Source organism: Macrobrachium rosenbergii, chromosome 13 (genome assembly GCF_040412425.1).
Source record: "Macrobrachium rosenbergii isolate ZJJX-2024 chromosome 13, ASM4041242v1, whole genome shotgun sequence".
In the NCBI taxonomy this organism is placed as follows: domain Eukaryota; kingdom Metazoa; phylum Arthropoda; class Malacostraca; order Decapoda; family Palaemonidae; genus Macrobrachium; species Macrobrachium rosenbergii.
In genome coordinates, this window is record NC_089753.1 from 35,677,652 (window position 1) to 35,701,525 (window position 23,874).

At 39.0% G+C, this 23,874-nt stretch overlaps 1 protein-coding gene across 17 annotated transcripts in view; it reads left to right on the plus strand.

Moving 5' to 3' along the window:
• LOC136845177 (serine/threonine-protein phosphatase 2B catalytic subunit 2-like) overlaps positions 1-23,874 on the plus strand; it is a 280,643-nt gene that overhangs the window by 228,306 nt on the left and 28,463 nt on the right. For all 17 annotated transcript variants that reach the window (XM_067115156.1, XM_067115162.1, XM_067115160.1 and 14 more), the window contains 2 exons: positions 6,044-6,155; positions 14,899-15,044. In XM_067115156.1, coding sequence (XP_066971257.1) covers positions 6,044-6,155; positions 14,899-15,044 — 258 coding nt within the window. The remainder of the gene's footprint in view (positions 1-6,043; positions 6,156-14,898; positions 15,045-23,874) is intronic.

Here is a 23,874-nt window from a genome sequence, read left to right on the forward strand (position 1 = left end):
AAGATTTGCCTGTTAGGCGTTGTTGGCTATGATAAATCCTCTACCTAGTAACCATGAAAAAATAACAAAATTATGTAGATATTTAGTGAGTAATTTGCCCTCAGATATCAAAATTTCTTAGGTTAACTTGTCAACTTGCCATCCGTTGTAAGGAAAAAAAGGTCATTGCTTGTTGCCTGAAGGAACCGAATTAACTCTTTCGTTGCGTTGTATCTTCATTTAATGTTAAGGAAATTGCCTGTAGTACATTAAGTTAGGAGGGCAGAAATATAGAATTTAAGCCAGAGGCCAAGCGCTGGGGCCTATGAGGTCATTCAGCGCTGAAACGGACATTGACAGTGAAAGGTCTGAAAAGTGAAACGAGGAAAACCTCACAGTTACACTATGAAACAATTATTAGGAGAAGGTGGATAGCAAGATGGAAGAAAGAGATTATGAATGGAGGTACAGTAAAAGGAATGAAAGGGGTTGCAGCTAGGGGCCGAACGGACGCCGCAAAGAACCTCAAGTAATGCCTACAGTGCACCGCGTGAAGTGCACTAACGGCACTACCCCCCTCCCCCTACGGGGCCCATAAAAAGCTCATTGCTTGTTGCCTGAAGGAACCAAATTGACGCTTATTTCGTTGCATTGCTTGTTCATTTAATATTAAGGAAATTGCTTGGAATACATTAAGGGTGGTTGTATGACACAACATCCATCCAGCTCTCTCTCTCTCCCTTTCTCCTTCGTCGCAAACACCAAGAACAACATCCGGATTCGACCAAGTCACGGATGTGGTTTCTTTCCGATTATTCGTTTGCATGCATTTGATGACCCTGTCTCTGTGAAAGGGGAGTGGGCCTTACTGTTTCAACTTGGGGGGGGGGGGAGAGAGGTCGGTGAACTCGCGATTTTGAACGGCCTAAGAAACACAGTTGTTTAAACCCGGAGTTGAGTAGGTAATGTAGAAGCAGAACACTTGTCAAAATGCAAAGAAATTGTGAGAGAGAGAGAGAGAGAGAGAGAGAGAGAGAGAGAGCGGGTTGGGGAGGTGGGCGGGTTGCTTGCATGCGTGCCTGTCTAACCGTCAATTCAGAAATCATTAGAATCGAATTGACCGTATTTGTAGCAACAGGGTCCACCACGCGTTGCCACGCAACAGATTTGAATTCCAGATTGATGCGAAGGACTGAACTTCAGAGGTCAGTCCGGGCATTCGCAGGCCCCTGCGAGAAGTGTGAAGTGGGATCTATATCTCTGTAAAATAGATGATTGGGAGGTGCCCGGGAATGAAGTTTCTGAAGACTGAGGGTCAGAGATGGGTGTTGAGTTGAAGAGAGAGTTGAGGTGGTGCAAGGGTGAGAGGCGTGTAAGTGCCTAACTTACCATGAATAGTAATGCTTGATGGAACCTTAGTAGCTGTACTAATGCTGGCGAGGCCCAGAAGATCAGGGTACGTCGAGCATTGACTCTGTTCGGCTGCATTTGAGGACTGAGGACAATTACTTGGTGTTGAGTCACTATCATATTTTTTTAAAGAGACCAGTAGACAATCAATTGTTATTGACGGCACATAAATAATGCTACTGGCGTTTTTTTTTTTTTTTTTTTTTTTTTTTTTCCATAAAGGGTAACCCTTACGGAGGCTGACTCTCCCTGACCTCTGCAAGAAGCTCCCAATGGTTCCTCATCCATGGTTCCCAACAAAGCCCGATAAGAAACCCATTCCTTAGAACAAAGGGCCCCGGGCCGCCCTGAGTAGCACCAGAAAAGGTTCTTTCTGCCAGACCAGGCACCCAAGGTGTTCTGTGAAATCCCCAGAGGGACTGCCTTTAATGTTACATTTGATTTACTCTGATATATAAAAAAAAAGAACACGATTCAGCTTTTCCCACTCCCTGCAATTCCTCAAAGGCCTTTTTGGATCTCTCTCGCTTTGGGAAGTTCGAGTTGGCTCCAATTTCAGACTTGTTTCTGGGAGACGATGACTGATGTAATTTCTTCAGTGAACCGTACGAATTGAGAACCCAGTTGAGTGTCTTTTCCAGTATTAACCCGAATAAAAATCATCATTAACGATACTCTTCCAATAATTCCGGGGGAGCTTAGTTCCTGAGCCTGCAGAGGTTCCCTTTAATTTGGTGCTTGCCAGGGCAGGCTGGAGGCCACTAATATACTGACTCTGGGTCTTTTCCAAAACTTAGTTTAGGGAACCCTCGGGAACCAGAGTTAATTGACAGCATAATCCCAGTTACAAATTTCCTATTGCTGTCGTACCTGTAAACGAGATAGCAATTGCCTAATTCCCTTTTCGTAACTTAGATTGTAGATTTATAGATTTTAGGCATCATGCCAAGCACTGGGGGCAACTAAGGCCATTCAGCGCTGAAACTGAAACTGACAGTGAAGAGATTTGACAGGTGTAACAGGAGGAAAACCTCTCAGTTGCACTATGAATCAGTTGTTAGGGGATGGTGGACAGTAAGATAGAAGAAAGAAAATATGAACGGAGGTACAGGAAAGGGAGTGAAAGCAGTTGTGGCTAGGTGCCGAAGGGACGCTGCAAAGAACCTTAAGTAATGCCTACATTGCACCACATGAGGTGCATTGACGGCACTACCTCCTTACGGGGGTTTTCGTAACTTAGGACTTTTTAACATCCTACAGTGGCAAGTAATAAGTTACCTATTCATACCTATGTTTGCTTTGGTCAACCTCGTTTGCCCATTTTTTTTAGATTGATGGATCTTAGTTATTTCATATCCTGACAGGATGGGGAAATGGGTACATTCATCATCATGTCCTGCTGTTGTTAACCAAATTGTTTAGTGGGTATTGTTTGCTTTCTTACAGGTTTATTGGGTATTGTTAATTTTTACATGTTTAGTGGGTATTGTTTACTTTTTTAAATGTTTAGTGGGTATTGTTTACTTTTTTACATGTTTAGTGGGTATTGTTTACTTTTTACATGTTTAGTGGGTATTGTTTACTTTTTTACATGTTTAGTGGGCATTGCTTACTTTTTGTAAGATTTAGCTGTCCGTATGTCAGCACGGACGTGTAAAACCGCGTTATCACATGGGAATGTGATGCACGTTCATACATGCCTATAAAGAGTCGTAACTAAAAATTCATATTCTCTCTCTCTCTCTCTCTCTCTCTCTCTCTCTCTCTCTCTCTCTCTCTCTCTCTCTCTCTCTCGTTCGTTCGTTCGTTCACGGCAGACCACTTGAATGCCATGATAATATATTCGGTAGTTAACGCAAAGCAAGATAAGCTGCATGGGTCAGCATCTTTTCCAAGAGTCTGACGGTAGTGAACTTTCGAAACCTATATGTAGCACTCTGGTGAGAATTCTGAGCGTACGTATAAAAGAACGCATGTATACGTAGCCTAATTACACACACACTTTCTATATATATTATATATATATATATATATATATATATATATATATATATATATATATATATATATATATATATATATATATATATATATATATATATATATATAAATGAAATTTTTTTATCACCGTGTTTTATATACAAACATCAAGCTACAAATGTCGCTTAATATCAAATTCACGTTTCCTCGTGTGTATGTATATACGTATATATATATATATATATATATATATATATATATATATATATATATATATATATATATATATATCTATATATATATATATATATATATATATATATATATATATATATATATATATATATATATATATATATGGTGTGTTTTGTATATACACATACATATAATACATGTATGTATATATATATATATATATATACAATGTATAAATATATATAGTAAATGTGTGATATAGAAAATGTTCCTTTTATATAATCTATTGCAAATTCTCGCTATATTTAGGTTCAAGAATTAAGCTTATTAAATTATCAATGGGAGCGAGTCGTAATACCTCCCGTGTCATGCACAGTCACGGTCTGGAGCCGTCGACGTATTAATTGAAAATTGTAATTGACTGTCATTACTCGGTTAAATAGGAATCAGAAACATGAGGCTTATGCCTTTGATTTTTTTTTTCTTTCTTCAACTCCATTAATGTATTGCGGGATTATATCCCTCTACGTTCCCCTTTCTGCCAGAGACTGGTAATTAGACCGGGTAGGAAAAAACCAGTGGGATTAAGTATCTCTCTCTCTCTCTCTCTCTCTCTCTCTCTCTCTCTCTCTCTCTCTCTCTCTCTCTCTCTCTCTCTCAGCATTTATATAAGAGCTGGGTACTGAATTTGGTGTTTCTCTCTCAGCATTTATTTAAGTGCGGGGTACTGAATTTGGCTCTCTCTCTCTCTCTCTCTCTCTCTCTCTCTCTCTCTCTCTCTCTCTCTCAGCATTTGCTTAAGTGCGGGGTATACTGAATTTGGTTCTCTCTCTCTCTCTCTCTCTCTCTCTCTCTCTCTCTCTCTCTCTCTCAGCATTTATTTAAGAGCGGGGTACTGAATTTGGTTTTACAAAGGGCCTCCATATTGTTTCTCATAAAGTGTTACCAAAATCATTGAGTACACTGCTTATACATTGATGTTTAACTACCTGTTTAGTTTATTATAATTTCAACTTCAGCATTAATATTATAGCGCTGTTTTCTTTTGAATCTTAACACAAATCGCTCATTTGCCAGAAGGGTGACATAACTCAAAAATTGCTATTTTTCAGGAGAAGCAATTTAAAGTTTAAAACCCTCTATAGTGTAATAGTGACTCTTTATTGATAGTGACATTAGTATTACAAATACAAATAAGACGTTCTTACCACTATATGGAACAAAGAACGGCCTATCTGCTGGTATCAATAACTCAAAAAACACAATTTTTGGGTTATGTCACTCTGGCAAATGTGCGGTGCATATTCAACGCCAGTGCGAATAAAGCCGGGTGCTTGGTGAGGGAAAAATGCTGATTTCCCCATATTTATTGTCTCAACTAATAGCGTTTAGGAGACTTTTATTAATGTGTATTAATATTTTTTGTGCATTGTTAAACGATATTTCCTTTGCAATGTATTTTAGAATTTATACTTTTTCTGGGTCTCTTGTTTCATATTTATTGTGACCACGCGACCCAGAAACCGTATTTTCGAATATTTTTTATTAAAGCAAAATGAGCGAGCTTTCCGTGATATGATTTATGTTATAAATAGAACAAAAAAAATTTTTTTACAAGGTTGAAAGTCAAATTTATTTGTGAAACATTGCCCCAATGAGCATTTTAACCGTGCAACATTTTTATTTGGTTTTTGGGAATTGAACAAAAGTCTCCCTTTGTGTTGTTATTATTATTATTATTATTATTATTATTATTATTATTATTATTATTAAGAATAGTATGATGGCCGTGTTTCCTATGTATATGCTAAGTGTTAGGTGTAATTTGTCTTGAAATATTTATTATTATTATTATTATTATTAATATATTATTGGTATTATTATTATAAATAGTATAATACCGTGTTTCCTGTGTATATATTCTAAAATCATAGTGTTGTGTAATTTATCTTCAAATATTATTATTTTTATTATTATTATTATTATTATTATTATTATTATTATTTAATAGTATAATGACCGTTATCTGTGTATATACTAAAATCATAGTGTTAAATGTAATTGAAATATTATTATTATTATTATTATTATTATTATTATTATTATTATTATTATTAACAACAACAATATAATGGCCGTGTTTCCTATGTATAGGCTAAAATCGTAACTAGTAACTGATCTTGAAATATTTTATTATTATTATTATTATTATCATTATTATCATTATTATTATTATTATTAAAAACATTATGACGGCCGTGTTTCCTATGCATATGCTAAAATCATATTGTTAAGTGTAATTTATCTTGAAATATTTCTTTATTATTATTATTATTATTATTATTATTATTAATATTAATATTATTAATATTAAGAACAGTATGACGATCGCGTATATGTATATGCTAAAATCGTTGTCTTAAGTGTAATTGATCTTGAAATATTACTAACGAGTGATCTTCCACCCTCTCTCTTTCAGTGTGTTCTTTATCTATGGGCGCTAAAGATTTGCTACCCTAACACCTTATTTCTATTAAGAGGGAATCACGAATGTAGACATCTAACCGAATACTTCACGTTTAAACAGGAATGTAAGTATTGAAGATTTCATGTTGTTTTGTTTGGTTCTATTTGACCGTTAGAATTGATAAGTGCTGTGCATTTCTAATTTGCATTTAATTGAAGTGGTCCCTCGCGTGTAATGCGGTGGTGATGTAAATTGATAGTTTCGTTATTGAAGGATGCTGTTTCGATGTATCGATACACGAGGTGCAGTTTCGTTATTGAAGGATGCTGTTTTGATGTATCGATACACGAGGTGCAGTTTCGTTTTGGAAGGATGCTGTTTTGATGTATCAATACACGAGTTGCAGTTTCGTTATTGAAGGATGCTGTTTTGACGTATCGATACACGAGGTGCAGTTTCGTTATTGAAGGATACTACTGTTTTGATGTATCGATACACGATATGCAGTTTCGTTATACAAGGATGCTGTTTTGATGTATCGATACACGAGGTGCGGTTTCGTTATTGAAGGATGCTGTTTTGATGTATCGATACACGAGGTGCAGTTTCGTTATTGAAGGATGCTGTTTTGATGTATCGATACACGAGGTGCAGTTTCGTTATTGAAGGATGCTGTTTTGATGTATCGATACACGAGGTGCAGTTTCGTTATTGAAGGATGCTGTTTTGGTGTATCGATACACGAGGTGCAGTTTCGTTATTGAAGGATGCTGTTTTGATGTATCGATACACGAGGTGCAGTTTCGTTATTGAAGGATGCTGTTTTGACGTATCGATACACGAGGTGCAGTTTCGTTATTGAAGGATGCTGTTTTGATGTATCGATACGAGGTGCAGTTTCGTTATTGAAGGATGCTGTTTTGACGTATCGATACACGAGGTGCAGTTTTCGTTATTGAAGGATGCTGTTTTGATGTATCGATACACGAGGTGCAGTTTCGTTATTGAAGGATGCTGTTTTGGCGTATCGATACACGGTGCAGTTTCGTTATTGAAGGATGCTGTTTTGATGTATCGATACGAGGTGCAGTTTCGTTATTGAAGGATGCTGTTTTGATGTATCGATACACGAGGTGCAGTTTCGTTATTGAAGGATGCTGTTTTGGCGTGTCGATACGAGGTGCAGTTTCGTTATTGAAGGATGCTGTTTTGATGTATCGATACACGAGGTGCAGTTTCGTTATTGAAGGATGCTGTTTTGATGTATCGATACACGAGGTGCAGTTTCGTTATTGAAGGATGCTGTTTTGGCGTATCGATACGAGGTGCAGTTTCGTTATTGAAGGATACTACTGTTTTGATGTATCGATACACGATATGCAGTTTCGTTATACAAGGATGCTGTTTTGATGTATCGATACACGAGTTGCAGTTTCGTTATTGAAGGATGCTGTTTTGACGTATCGATACACGAGGTGCAGTTTCGTTATTGAAGGATGCTGTTTGATGTATCGATACACGAGGAGGTGCAGTTTCGTTATTGAAGGATGCTGTTTTGGCGTATCGATACACGAGGTGCAGTTTCGTTATTGAAGGATGCTGTTTTGACGTATCGATACACGAGGTGCAGTTTCGTTATTGAAGGATGCTGTTTTGACGTATCGATACACGAGGTGCAGTTTCGTTATTGAAGGATGCTGTTTTGACGTATCGATACACGAGGTGCAGTTTCGTTATTGAAGGATACTACTGTTTTGATGTATCGATACACGATATGCAGTTTCGTTATACAAGGATGCTGTTTTGATGTATCGATACACGAGTTGCAGTTTCGTTATTGAAGGATGCTGTTTTGACGTATCGATACACGCAGGTGCAGTTTCGTTATTGAAGGATACTACTGTTTTGATGTATCGATACGCGATATGCAGTTTCGTTATACAAGGATGCTGTTTTGATGTATCGATACACGAGTGCGGTTTCGTTATTGAAGGATGCTGTTTTGATGTATCGATACACGAGGTGCAGTTTCGTTATTGAAGGATGCTGTTTTGATGTATCGATACACGAGGTGCAGTTTCGTTATTGAAGGATGCTGTTTTGATGTATCGATACACGAGGTGCAGTTTCGTTTTGGAAGGATGCTGTTTTGATGTATCAATACCACGAGTTGCAGTTTCGTTATTGAAGGATGCTGTTTTGACGTATCGATACACGAGGTGCAGTTTCGTTATTGAAGGATACTACTGTTTTGATGTATCGATACACGATATGCAGTTTCGTTATACAAGGATGCTGTTTTGATGTATCGATACACGAGTTGCAGTTTCGTTATTGAAGGATGCTGTTTTGACGTATCGATACACGAGGTGCAGTTTCGTTATTGAAGGATACTACTGTTTTGATGTATCGATACGATATGCAGTTTCGTTATTGAAGGATGCTGTTTTGATGTATCGATACGAGTTGCAGTTTCGTTATTGAAGGATGCTGTTTTGGCGTATCGATACACGAGGTGCAGTTTCGTTATTGAAGGATACTACTGTTTTGATGTATCGATACACGATATGCAGTTTCGTTATACAAGGATGCTGTTTTGATGTATCGATACACGAGGTGCGGTTTCGTTATTGAAGGATACTGAATTGATGTATCAATACACGAGGTGCTTTATTTCAAGGAATTTGTCCCAGAATGTTAATATGTTAATGAGAAGTAAGGTTATTTATTTATCAAAGAAATAAGTTGGCTCTAAGTCTTGCTGTTGGTATTGTTTAAAAATATGTGGCAGGACTTGATTATTTTTACATCCTAGATTCCTAAACGCGTCGGTGGGCATCAGAAATAAATGACTTACCTCCAGTTCTTCCACCTTTTTCAGCCTAATTTTTTCCCTCCGTGTACTTTCGTGATTGAGTTGAACTTACTGTGACGTACCTGTCCACCTGTAGATTTCCATTAGCCTGTGGGCTTCCATAGCCGTTAAAATGCACAGTCATCATGCCGTATGTGAACTACAGAACTAAGTTTTATAATCAGACCGGGATTCGAAGTCGGAAATGCTAAATTGCATTTGAAAGTTAAATGGAATCTTGGTCCATTGATAACATCTCTACTACCAAAATCGTTCAAGAAAATGCACTGCGTCATCTCCAAGCAGTATTAAAAAGGACTACGGCTACGTCAAGACTAAAACTGTAGACCGTAAGAGTACTTATCACGTCCAGCTAGACAGCAGTACAGGGAAAAGCTCCATTGCCCTCGGTGGAAAATGAAACTGGATACCACAAAAATGCTAATGAAACTATTAAGGTCGGGAATCTGACATACAGAGTGAGTTCACAGAGGAGGAAATTACCCCCATCACCAGTGATTGGAGCCACAGAAAAAATACCGCCAAATTTGTGACTGTAATCCTTTTTTTTTTTACGGGAAAACGTAGCAAAAGCCGCAGAAGTGAAACGAAAAAATTCCTGAACAGTAAATCAAATTGGAAGAGGCGCAATGTCGAACTTTGTAATGAGGTGGCATGTTTGAAATGCCTTTTTCGTCACTTAAAACCCGACTGACTAGCTCCTCCGTGGGTTTGTTTACCTTAGGTGAAAGCATCCTTATAAAACAGTTGACTCACGATTGCGTCAAAGACGAATTTCAACCTGACGGATATTCTCTGGCGGTAGCATCTTCCAGTCCACTCAGTAGCCTTTGTTGCCCGGAACCTAACGCGAATATTCGTGCTTTCGTGACGTAAGCAAAGCGTAAACTCGTGACACAATTATTTACGAGTGTAGGAAGTAAATATTGTCTATTTTGTAGGAAGTAAATATTGTATATTTTGTAGGAAGTAAATATTGTCTAATTTGTAGGAAGTATTGTCTGGTTTGTAGGAAGTAAATATTGTCTATTTTGTAGGAAGTATTGTCTGTTTTGTAGGAAGTAAATATTGTTTATTTTGTAGGAAGTAGATATTGTCTATTTTGTAGGAAGTAAATATTGTCTATTTTTTTAGGAAGTAAACATTGTCTGTTTTGTAAGAAGTAAACACTGTCTATTTTGTAGGAATAAATACTGTCTGTTTTGTAGGAAGTAAACATTGTCTATTTTGTAGGAAGTAAATATTGTCTATTTTGTAGGACGTAAGTATTGTCTATTTTGTAGGAAGTAAACATTATCTATTTTTTTCGTTTTGTAGGAAGTAAATTTCGTATATTTTGTAGGAAGTAAATTTCGTATATTTTGTAGGAAGTAAATTTCGTATATTTTGTAGGAAGTGAATATTGTATATTTTGCAGGAAGTAAATATTGTCTATTTGGTAAAAAAAATTTATTGGTCGTGTGATAAAGACGCCGCTCGTGGGACACCGCCTTTACCTTCCGTGGCTTGACCTGCTGACATTTTGACAGGAAACCCGAAATGGATTTGATCTTTCGTCCACAGCAGCGGCAGCAGCAGGGAAGGACGATAGGACGGATGTTTTTTGTCCGTCAGAGTGACTCGGTTACGCAATGGTTTTGGCATCTGAGTCCGCAGTCTGTATTTTGTGCGTTGCGGAATTTTTGTAGTTATTCTTTTGAAAACATGAAATAATTCAGTGTACTGTTGTTCGCAGTGACCTTATTCCTGAACTTTGGGTAAGCTCTGTAGTTTTATCTAGAGCACAATTTCAATAGAGTAAGATCTGTTGTTTTCTCGAGAGCACAATTTCAATAGAGTAAGATCTGTTGTTATCTCGAGGGCACAATTTCAATAGGGTAAGATCTGTTGTTTTCTCTAGAGCACAATTTCAATAGGGTAAGATCTATTGTTATCTCTAGAGCACAATTTCAATAGGGTAAGATGTAGTGTTTGCTCAAGAGCACAATTTCAATAGGGTAAGATCTGTTGTTATCTCTAGAGCACAATTTCAATTGGGTAAGATCTGTTGTTTTCTCTGGAGCACAATTTCAATAGGGTAAGATGTAGTGTTTGCTCAAGGGCACAATTTCAATAGGGTAAGATGTAGTGTTTGCTCAAGAGCACAATTTCAATAGGGTAAGATGTTTTTTTCTCTAGAGCACAATTTCAATAGGGTAAGATCTGTTGTTTTCTCTAGAGCACAATTTCAATAGGGTAAGATCTGTTATCTTTAGAGCACAATTTCATTAGGGTAAGATCTGTTGTTTCTCTAGAGCACAATTTCATTAGGGTAAGATCTGTTGTTTCTCTAGAGCACAATTTTAGAGCACAATTTTAATAGGGTAAGATCTATTGATTTCTCTAGAGCACAATTTCATTAGGGTAAGATCTATTGATTTCTCTAGAGCACAATTTCATTAGGGTAAGATTATTGATTCCTCTAGAGCACAATTGCAATAGGGTAAGATCTATTATTTTCTCTAGAGCACAATTTCAATAAGATAAGATCTATTGTTTTCTCTAGAACACAATTTCAATAAGATCAGATCTATTGTTTTCTGTAGAGCACAATTTCAATAAGATCTGATATTTTATCCAGAGCACAATTTCAATAACAAATTACAAAAGACAGAAAGTTACATTTTACGATATGGCGATAGCTCTTCAAAGAACATCATCATCATCATCAACAAGAAGTAGTTACCCTGATACTCGATAAAAAAAAAAATAAAAAAATGCCCCTTGAACTTGCCCCGACAGCAGGCTCTTAATTCCTAATTAGATTACCTGTTGTAACTTCAGTTGTTTCGTAATTATGACAGGAAAGGTAGTGGGAGGCCTATTAAGGCCCACAACTTAGGATGGGCTATAGGCTTCTTCTCTTCGAGTCAAGTGTCTTTTAATTCCCTGTTAGACAAGTTTTTTTTTTCTTTGAGTCGTATTACAAGAAAGTTATTTGGCGTTGCTTTCGATAGAAATTTTATTTTTATGTGAAGTTATCGACTGGAATGGGTGTCTCTTAATTTGTTCTATCGTGTGTTAAAGAAATTCATTTATAATTCGAAGAAAAGCCCGCAAAATAATATTTCAAGGGATGTGCTTCAGTTCACCAAAATTTGGCTTTCATCTTCCCTACAATCCATAAGGAAAATGACTGAAATTCCATATGTAGATGAAATAATGAAGAGAGAGAGATATAGCTTGGGCATGTACTTCGTACAACCCATGAGAGAACAGTGCTCGACACTCGCCTAGTTAACTGGGCATCAGAGCAGATGGAAGACGGACCTACTTCGATGAGAACTGTAAGAGGAGGGGAGATTTGTGGAAGTAAAAGCACAGGAAAGAACACTTAGCGGTGTCATGTAGCTTTGGAGGCAATGATAGTGATGGCAGTGAAATTATTAAGCAATATTAAGGAAGAAGGTACTGGTTAGGTATCTGTCTTAAATGGAGACATTTTTGAGGGCTGGCGTTCCACCTTCGGCAAGTGTGGTCTTTGGGATAACAGAGATTTCATTCTCTCTCTCTCTCTCTCTCTCTCTCTCTCTCTCTCTCTCTCTCTCTCTCTCTCTCTCTCTCTCTCTCTCTCTCATAAAATTATCGTTAAGGTTCCATAGCACGAAAGATGTAATCAGACCGCCAAAAAAATGGTAAAGAATACTTCATTTCTGCAGCAGTATGAATCTATAATTATATATAATAATAAAGTACATTCTCTCTCTCTCTCTCGCTTAACCCTTTATCCGCCCCTCAGCACTTTCTCAGCAAGTATTTTATCCCAGATTTACCACCTTATTTCTTAAGAGTATTTAATATAATCCACCTTCCCCCTTCAGATATATAATCCCTAAAGGTGGCTCTCCTTATTTAAGAATTCCAGTCAATAGTTTTTGGTCAAGTCGCTCGTGCTATGTACTCTTGAGAAATTCCACACCATGTTTTATCAGTTTCACTGTTTACTAGGTTTTACCGTTGTTGAGAGAGAGAGAGAGAGAGAGAGAGAGAGAGAGAGAGAGAGAGAGAGAGAGAGAGAGCAAGCAAGCAATGATATGCTTCCAACTATACTATTCAGTATTTTTATAATTATAACGATTCATATTGCCGCAGAAATGAAAGTACTCTTTGATTTTCTATTTGGTTGTTTTATAAATTTTTTCGAGTCATGGAACCTTAATCATAATTATTTTAGGAGAGTAAGAGTGAGACTGAGATTGCAGTTATCCCAAAGACCAGACTGTCGAAGGCGAATCTCCTGCTCTCAAGAGGGTTCCCCTCTTCCTCACCCCCCCTCCTCCTCCTCCTCCTCCTCCTCCTCCTCCTCCTCCTCCTCCTCCTCCTCCTCCCTGTTCTTGTCCTTGTCTCCCCCGCTCTCTGCCTGGCGTAATGAATGATTCATTCAAGCATCCATTGTAAGTGGGCAGGACTCGACTGGTTGGCTACCTACCTGCCTACTTAACCTTTATCTCTGCTAGGGATGATGCTCACAGTGTGGAGGGACTTTCAACCTCTTAACCTCCTCCCCCTTTCCTTATTTCCCCCTCTCCCTCCTCCCCCTGCTTTTGTTGTTTTTGTTTTTGTTTTTTCCGTTCGAAAAAGTTTGTTACAGTCGTCTGTCGTCTTTGCGTTTTTCTGATGGTGTTTTCTGTTTTGGATTCTGTTCGTTGTTTAAGAATCTGTTCATTTAGTGTTAATATGACACTATGACAACTTTAATGTTTTCATTGTTGTTCGTATATGAGAAGTTTATTTGTTGTTGTACTATTGCATAATTCTTGAATGCATATTAAGCCATTCATATATCGGATGCTTGCTGACTTTGCAAGATGTAAACTTGAAGTTATACTATTATGGTTGCCCTTGTATATAATTATTTTCCCCAAGTCCGGTTAGATGGACAGGGTTAAGATTCAGGAAGGGCATCCGCCCGTAATCCATCTGCCAAAACAAAATGTGAAATGAGTCGTTTAAGGCTCATTAAAAACAGCGACCCCGGTTAGGGATTGAGCTGAAAAGAAGTTTTGGTAATTCATTTTTGTTGTTAGTGTAAGTAGTGACTTTCCTTATATGACCGAATATTGAATTTTGAAACTTTCATATTAGGACCTAACAGCTGAGTAATGTGTATTATAATTTGGCTGTGTAGCATATCTAGAGATATTTTAAACCATAAAAAATACAGAGTGCTTTAGGATCTATTGTAAAACTGATAAATGCTTTTATTCAAGTTACGAATCCCATGTTTTTAAAAATATGCCTTAAAATGCCTCAAATGAGTTATGTCAGAATGATTCTACTATGAGTATTACCAAGTTATATATAAATTATTTTTTGTAGTTATTCAATATGTATGCGTGAATATTAGGATTTCTTGTAAATTATTTTTTGCAGTTATTCAATGTGTGTGCGTGAATATTAGGATTTCTTATCAATTTTCCATGTTATTGTTTTTCTTTGAGGACGTGTCGAGATTTTCCCATCTTCCAACTTTTTTGTTTTATTAAAATCTTAAAATTATCCAATCTCTCTCTCTCTCTCTCTCTCTCTCTCTCTCTCTCTCTCTCTCTCTCTCTCTCTCTCTCTCTCTCTCTCTCTCTCTCTCCTTTTCTTTTATTTGTCATGTCACACATCAATTATCATACATTACCCCCTATTTATTTTTTCATTCTCTCTCTCTCTCTCTCTCTCTCTCTCTCTCTCTCTCTCTCTCTCTCTCTCTCTCTCTCTCTCTCTCTCTCTCTCTCTCTCTCTCTCTCTCCTTTTCTTTTATTTGTCATGTCACACATCAATTATCATACATTACCCCTATATATTTTTTTTTCTCTCTCTCTCTCTCTCTCTCTCTCTCTCTCTCTCTCTCTCTCTCTCTCTCTCTCTCTCTCTCTCTCTCTCTCTCCATTTTATTGTGACACACATCAATGACCATACCCCAACCCCCTACTTAATTTTTCTTGTCTCTCGCCTTCCCCAGGTAAGATCAAATACAGCGAGCGAGTATACGACGCGTGTATGGAAGCTTTCGACTGCCTCCCCCTGGCCGCCCTCATGAACCACCAGTTCCTGTGCGTCCACGGAGGCCTCTCGCCAGAAATACACACGCTCGACGATATTAGAAAGGTAAGGGAAGGAGAAAGGAAGGGGTGTTCCTTCGTTGGAGCCGCAGGGAGACGTCGACAGTGTGGTGCTGTAGTTAGTGGTGGTGGGTTTTTTGTATCCCCCCTTGTGTGTTGTTATTTTATTGGGAGGGGTTTGTATCCCCCTGTATGTTGTCATTTACTGGGATGGGTTTGTATCCCCCTGTATGTTGTAATTTCACTTGGGGTGGTTTTGTATCCCTCTTGTATGCTGTCATTTTGTACTGGGACGGGTTTGTACCCCCTTGTATGTTGTCTTTTATGCCGGAATGGGTTTGTATCCCCTTGTATGTTGGCTTTTACTGTGGGATGGGGTTGTATCCCCCTGTATGTTGTCATTCACTGGGGTGGATACAAACCCCTGTATGCTGTCATTCACTGGGGTGTTTTTGTATCCCCGTGTATGTTGTCTTTTTTATACCGGGATGGGTTTTGTATCCCCTATATCTTGGCATTCACTGGGATGGTTTTGTATCTCCCTTGTATGTTTTCATTTTACTGGGGGTGTTATTGTATCCCCTTTTATGTTGTCTTTTTATACTGGGATGGGTTTGTATCCCCATTGTGTGTTGTCATTCACAGGGGTGGTTTTGTATCCTCTTGTATGTTGTCATTTTAATGCGATGTTTTTGTATCCCCTTGTATGCTGTCATTTTCCTGTGGTGGTTTTGTATCCTCATTGTATGTTGGCTTTTTACTGGGGTGGTTGTGTATCCCCCGTGTATGTTATCATTTTACTGGTGTTGTTTTGTATCCGCTTGTATGTTGTCATTTACTGGGGTGGTTTTGTATCCTCTTTGTATGCTGCCATTTTACTGGGGCGGTTTTGTATCCCCCCTTGTATGTTGTCAATTTACTTGGGGGTGATTTTGTATCCCCTTGTATGTTTTCATTTCACTGGGATGGTTTTGTACCCCCCCCCCTTGTATAGTATCGTTTTGGCGGGGTGGGGATGTACCTCCTTATGTATCACAATGGTGGGGTGGTTTTGTAATCCATTTTATATTATCGTTTCACCAGAGTGGTTTTTGTATATCCTTGTATGGTATTATTTTACCAGGGTGGTTTTGTATCCCCCTTTATATGGACATTATACCCAGGTGGTGTTGTATCCCCCTTTATATTGTTATTTTACCAGGGTGGTGGTGTATCCCTATTTATATTATCGTTTTCCCCCCGGGGTGGGTTTTTTTTTATCCCATTTATCGTTATAATTGGGTGGTTTTTTATCCTCAGGTTTATTATTGGTATATTATAATTTTTTGGGGTGGTTTTGTATCCCCTGGTATATTATCATTTTCCCAGGGAAGTTTTGAATCCCCCTGCGAGATGTTTTTGGTAAAATCCTCTGTGAGAAATGTGGCGTACTTTTAGATTTTATTAAAAGAAACTCACAATAGAAGGCTTGACTTCCTCGTTAGTCGTGAAGATACCTGGTTGTCTTTCTGTCCTCATCCCTCCCTTTTCACATTTCCGGTGGGTCTTGGTATGAGAAAAAATTAGAGAATATTACACGTTTTATTCCTCTGCTTAAAATAATCTCCATGAAAAAATACTGGTACACCCGTCATTATGAAAAATTATCTTGGCGTTGTTTGTCAATATGTTTTCTTCATGTAATTACTGTGCTACCGTTTTGTATCTCAGGACTCTTAGAGTTTGCTTTGGAATAAACCGATGCAGTGGAAGGATTTAGGGCTTATAATTTTGAAATTGTTATGAATTATCTTTTCTCTTCAATATATAAATATTGAAATTTCTCATTGTCTATTTTCTCGAGTCGTAATCGGCTGTCAAACATCAGACAAAATATTCACCCTCCTGCTTAGTGTCACTACCTAAATTGAGTCCTGTCTTTCCCTTCCCCCTGGCAAGAGAATTCTCTCTCTCTCTCTCTCTCTCTCTCTCTCTCTCTCTCTCTCTCTCTCTCTCTCTCCGGGCCAGCCCTAGGAGAGCTGTTAATCAGCTCAGTGGTCTGGTAAAACTAAGGTAGACTTTCCTCTCTCTCTCTCTCTCTCTCTCTCTCTCTCTCTCTCTCTCTCTCTCTCTCTCTCTCTCTCTCTCTCTCCGCCCAAGTAATATTACAACTTGCCCACCACTACCTCCTCCTTGTATCCCCTTTTCTAATTTATCATGATGTCTTCATCCATTCTTTAAACCCTACAATTTATCTCCCCCCACCCCCACCCCCATCCCAACTCCTCTCTTTCTCCAGTTTGCAGAAGAAAAAAAAAAAAAAAGAAAGGAAGCAAAAGAAAAATCCGAATTGCGTGGTTTAAAGATTGCATGTTCATGATACCGTGTCGATGATGGCCCGGAAGGGAAAATGAAATTCGGGGGTTTGTTCGCCTTTGCAATTTTCGTTGGTACTTTTTTTTTTTTCGGGAAAGGGGATGAGTTGCCTGCATGCATGTCTATATACTTTTTCTCTAGCAGGAAGTCTACTTGAAGCTTTATGAAGGAGAGGTAGTGGAAACCCTCTTTCTAAACACACACACACATTATATATATATATATATATATATATATATATATATATATATATATATATATATATATATATATAAGAAGAGAGAGAGAGAGAGAATCTTTGGAAAGTGGATTTGCACAGCGATATGATTCGCAGGAAGTAATCGGCCAAGTACAATCTTTCTTCTAGAGTGAGAAGTATACTAAAGGAGGAAGAATGAGGTGAACGAAATGAGAGAGAGAGAGAAAAAAAAGAGGTGAAAGAACGGGGGTCAGTAATACAAAAGATCAATGAAGAGGAGACTAGGAGCAAGGGGAACATTAGGAGGAAAGCGTAATAGCCTGTTTGTGTTACTTTTCTCCGTTCTTGTTAAGGAGCAGGATGGCAGAACGTACGAAATTATTCTGTATACTTTTATTATTAAGGAGTCAAGAATTTGCACTTATATATGATACCCCATTGGGTGGTATTGCCGTCAGTACACCTCATGCGATGCACTGTATGCATTACTTAGGTTCTTCGCAGCGTCCCTTCGGTCCCTAGCTGCAATCCCTTTCATTCCTTTTACTGAACCTCCATTCATATTCTCTTTTTTCCACCGTACTTTTCACCCTCTAACACTTTTTTTCGTATTGCTACTGCGAGGTTTTCCTCCTGTTACACCTTTCAAACCCTTTTTTACTGTCAATTTCCGTTTCAGCGCTGAATGATCTCTTAGGTCCCAGTGATTGGCCTTTGGCCTAAAATATATATTCTATTCTATTCTACTTACATGATATTAAGAAAATAATCTTCTAATAGAAGAATATAGAATTCATCCGGTGGTGACACTTGGTGTTCTAAAGGGAAGCGACGAGTCAAATTGAGAAGTTGAAAGCAGAATAAGAGTAATGGACAAGTCTCCCAAGGTAATTCAGCTTAGTTGGTTTAGTTTTGCCAGGTTCAGTGTAATGCTCCATAGATGATGGGAATATTAGGAAGGTATCTTCCTAGTATGAATACCAGGACCAGAACGAATACTGAACAAAGGAGTAGTTATCAGAGTAGAGCAACAGTAGCATAGTAGGAGAAACTCGCCTGCTCATTACCTTGCGAACAGAGGCACGAACGAGCGAGGGAGGGAAGGAGGGAGGGAGGAAAGACGGGGAGTATTTAGTGTTCCTCAGGAGGAAAAGTGCTAGGTATGGTCGAGGGGGGAAGAAGAATAGCAACAACACGGGATTGATTTATCGATTCATTTAGCTGGCGTCTCCAGATCATTGAGATCCAGCGTAGAAGTGGGCGGGGATCTTAGAGGAGAATAAGAGTAGGCGGGGTCAAGTGGACGGAGTAGATTGTTTTAGAAGTGCAGTACGGAAGTATGAGGAGTAATGAACAGGAACGGAAGTATAAGGAGTAATGAACAGGAACGGAAGTATAAGGAGTAATGAACAGGAACGGAAGTATGAGGAGTAATGACAGGAACGGAAGTATGAGGAGTAATGAACAGGAACGGAAGTATAAGGAGTAATGAACAGGAACGAAAGTATAAGGAGTAATGAACAGGAACGAAAGTATAAGGAGCAATGAACAGAAACGGAAGTATAAGGAGCAATGAACAGAAACGGAAGTATAAGGAGCAATGAACAGGAACTGAAGCATAAGGAGCAATTAACAGGAACTGAAGCATAAGGAGCAATGAACAGGAACGGAAGCATAAGGAGTAATGAACAGGAACAGGAGGATAGGCGTCCATAAGAACATGATGGTGCTGGCAATTTTTTTTTTTTTTACCCCAGTCATATTTGAAGAAAGGAAATCTAAAACAAAACGGCTGAACTGAATAGAAAGAAGTAAAGGTTTAAAATATGAAAATAATAAAACTGAACAATCTCTGATTAATCAGCCAGACAGTGAGAGGGTTAATTATGAGCATGACAGGGTCGGGAGGAGCCAGTAGCAAGCATACAGTGCGATCTGGTATTGGAATGGAATGGAGTATAGAGTTTAGGCCAAAGGCCAAGCGCTGGGACCTATGAGGTCATTCAGCGCTGAAAGGAAAATTGAGAGTGGGAGGTTACAAAGGTGTAACAGGAGGAAAACCTGGCAGCTGCACTTTGAAATAATCGTTAGGAGAGGGTGGATAGCAAGGTGGAAGAAAGATAACATGAACGAAGGTACAGTAAAAGGAATGAAAGGGATTGCAGCTAGGGGCCGGGGGGACGGTGCAAAGAACTTTCAATCATGCCTACAGTGCACCCTGTGAGGTGCACTGACGGCGCTACCCCCCTATGGGAACCCGATCTGGTATTGCTGGTCTCCACAGCTTAAATGTAGGTTGCACTGTCCGTACATTTTAATATATATAAAACCTCCCCCCCCCCCACCAAGGACAGAAATTGATAGCATCAGTTTTCAAGCGATACTGCTTGGTTATAATATGTACATCGCCTGGGACCCATTTGGAAGGAGGATTAAATGTGTCCATTCACCGCTGGTTGGACAGGGCCGGGGTGGGAGGGAGGGGAGGGAATAATTGTTTGAGGTACATTGGTGCTAGCTATGATAACATGCATATACAGATGCATATCTGGTTTTCCTCCTTCTATATTTCTTCTGTAGCTGAGTGGACTAAGCATCGATCTGTTGCTTCAGATCACAATGGAATGAGGTTATAGTTAACCTCGTATGTGTGTCTACATATATATATATATATATATATATATATATATATATATATATATATATATATATATATATATATATATATATATATATATATATATATATATATATATATATATATATTACGTTAATATAAGTGTTCTAATAAGTTTCAAAGGCCTTTAAAACCACTGCTAACACAACTAAACTATATATTTAGATTGACAGTCATTAAATCTTGACCACTGTTGGCCTGTTGCCTTCTAAACAGTTGGTGACGAGTGTATTTGTAAGAACACGCAGGTGTGGAATAAGGGCGGTTGTCCCGTGATGGAAGGGGTCAGTCAGCCCTAGGTTTTGGTCCTCATCAGCTCCCACCAGATAGTATTGCCTTATGCGGATAATTTGAAACCAAAGTCTGTGGACGTATACATAAAACAACCATTATGTGAAAGGGGCATTTGAGCAGTCTCTTCATAGTGCAAGTTTGGTAGAGGGTGAATAAAACAGCTGGAAAATGTATGAAATTAGTATATTGCTTGGTAACATTAGTATGCAATAGGTAAGAATAGTTTTAGGCGAGATAATTGGGAATGTTGGTAACAGAATGTGATAAATGGTCGTGGTTTGTAGAGAAACTGGAAGCATCGTTATAGTAGTTGCTGCTGTGGAATTAGCGGTAGGAAAGAAAATAAAATTCTGCCAGTTGGGGGCTTAATCAGGGGAAATGGACAGACGAGATATATAATAAAACTGAAGTTGCAAAGATGAGAGACGCATCGTGGAAACCAGAGAAGATTGGTGTCCTGTTTATGGATCCTGTTCTAAAAGCCTTGGACACGCGTACTGGTTGCGTAGGCGGAACCTACTGACCTTATTTTCCATAACTGCCTGCGCTTCAGGCGTGCACTATTTGTATTACAAATCTACCAAGGGAATCAATTTTCGGGGGAGGGGGTTGGAGTCCGGGAGTAGGGTACAGTATTGACGAACTGAGTTGCATTATCACACATTTGTGGCTGAAGAGTGGTACGGACTGACTCCTAGGCCACCATTATAATAGTTATAATTCAAGGTAGCCTAAGAAATATTTTGCCAGACCAAATTGGACACGTAGCCTTTATATCAGTGGTCTTTTTTTTTCTGAGAAAAATTAAACTAGCTTTTAGAGAGACTTGTCTTGAGGTAAAGGCTCGCTTGAAGAAAATATTCCAAAAGATTGTGAACTGTTAAGTCTTGAGATCTGACAGTCCAGAATGTAACCTTCATAGAAAGCTTTGAAAAGTCTGGATTTCCGTAGGTAGTGACCCCCTAGTGTTTTAACCCGGTTGACCCCTAAGAAATAGTCCTAGATAACGACCCCCGAAAACCCTTGGGGGTCACTATCCAGGAAAGATCCAATCCTTAACGAACATGGCCTACCAAAGAAAAAATAAAATTAAAAAAAAATACAAAGCCATATCACTAGGTATAAGGTTACAAAATGATTGATTGGAAAATAAGGAAATAGTTACTGGCATGGAGCATCAATGGCAGTAAAACCTAAAAATAAACTGAAAAAAAGGTTAAAAATTACCGCTTCGCCAAGGAACGAACTTAGGTAATCCCACTTAATGAAAAGTCTTGAAATTGTTCTGCAGTTATGAACGCTCGGAGATTCCTTACATACCCACCACTAGGTTCTTGACGAGTCCCTTACGCAACCCGGAAGTTTATTTTCTTTGAATAGTAATTATCATCGTTCCATGCAGTGTTGCTTTTACTATTGATATGGCTTTGTCTGTCCGTCCGCACTTTTTTCTGTCCGCCCTCAAATCTCAAAAACTGCTGATGCTAGAGGGCTGCAAATTGGTATGTTGATAATCCACCCACCATTCATCAAGCATTACAAATTGCAGCCATCTAGCCTCAGTAGTCTTTATTTTATTTAAAGTTAAAGTTAGCCATGATCGTACTTCTGGCAACGCAGCAACACAGCCCACCACAGCCGGCTGAGAGTTTCATGGACCGCAGCTCATACAGCATTATACCGAGAGCACCGAAAAACAGATCTATAGTTGGTGGCTTGATTATACGCTGTACAGAAAATTCGATTACGGCTTGATTATACGCTCTACAGAAAACTCGATTGCGCCGAAGAAACTTCGGCGGTTTTTTTACTTGTTAATATTCATAATTAAATCATATTTAGGCTTCCCTCATATGCACAGTGTGTCTTAGAAAATTTTGTCGAGAAAGGCTCTCGTAAATATTCTCCCGCTCACCTCAGTCATCGAATTGGGGCTGATGCTGCCGAGTATTCATCGGCGTCCGTTTGTCCAAGAACCATCTCAAATTTGCATTGCATTACAGTGAAATTTCGTTGAAAAAAAATAGAACATACAGTTTAGGCCGAAAGCCAAGCGTTCGGACCTATGAGGTCATTCAGCCCTGAAAGGAAAATTGAGAGGAGGGTTACAAAGGTGTAACAGGAGGAAAACCTCAAAGCAGTTGCACTCTGAATCAATTGTTAGAAGAGGTTGGAAAGTAAGGCGGAAGAAAGAGAATATGAACCGAGGAATAGTAAAAGGAAAGAAAGGGGTTGCTGCTAGGGGCCGAAGAGACGCTGCAATGAACCTTAAGTAATGCGTACAGTACACCGCGCAGTTTCGTTGTAGGCTGGGCTTTTGTGAATTAAGTTGCATCAATAAATTCAGCATGTAGTCATACCGCGAAAAGTGACTAGAATGTGAGGGTCCAGCGACGTTATGTACCTCAATGAAGCGAGGACTAAGATATATAACTGTATTCTACATACTGTACTTATATTATGGTCATAGGCGAGAGACTGGCCCGGGACTGGACGACGGACCGGTAGATAATCGTTGCTGCAAGACATAAGCCAAGTTTTCGACTTTCGCGTTTCTATGTATTTTCCCAGAAGTATTCGCATAAACTTGCGTGCTTGATTTCTGGTTCGTCTCCTTTGGTTCAAATTAATGTGCACTACGGCAGTCGTCTTCTGAATGTATTCGAAGCTCGCGCCGTATGGTCACCAGGAGGGTGGGATACCAAGGGCGAGTTGCCCATGGACTGAAGGGTATGATCTCAGAATCATCTCGAGTGGTTTTCGTCGGAAGAAAGTTACACAGGATGGGGCTCTATGAGTGGGGTATTGCCTGGCAATCGTTCGGCCCCAGAGAAAACAAAGAAGTTGGTGTACTTGCATGTTTCGTAGTCTGCATAGTTGGACAGACCGGCAGACGCATGCTCGCGACGTCCTGCACATAACCAACCGCCTTGCTTCGGCTCCTGGTCGCCGTCGTTCTTATTAGTAGTTGTCGGAAGAGATTGAGAGATTTTTCCAATTGCGAAACGAATTAGAAACTCATTAGTCTCTCTCTCTCTCTCTCTCTCTCTCTCTCTCTCTCTCTCCCTAGTATTGAGAACCCTTGGAAAAGCGCCTCCTCTCTAAAACCATCTGTAAATCTCCATCTCATAAGTAGCACCGTCGGAAAAAATTTCTCTCTCTCTCTCTCTCTCTCTCTCTCTCTCTCTCTCTCTCTCTCTCTCTCTCTCTCTCTCTCTCTCTCTCTCTCTCTCTGTTGCATAATGGAAACTGCAAAACGCGCCCTCTCTTAGTATATCAGGAATAACGTGCGCCCTACACTCGAGAGTATATTAGTGAACGTTATGACGTATGCGGATTGCGATGTTGGGC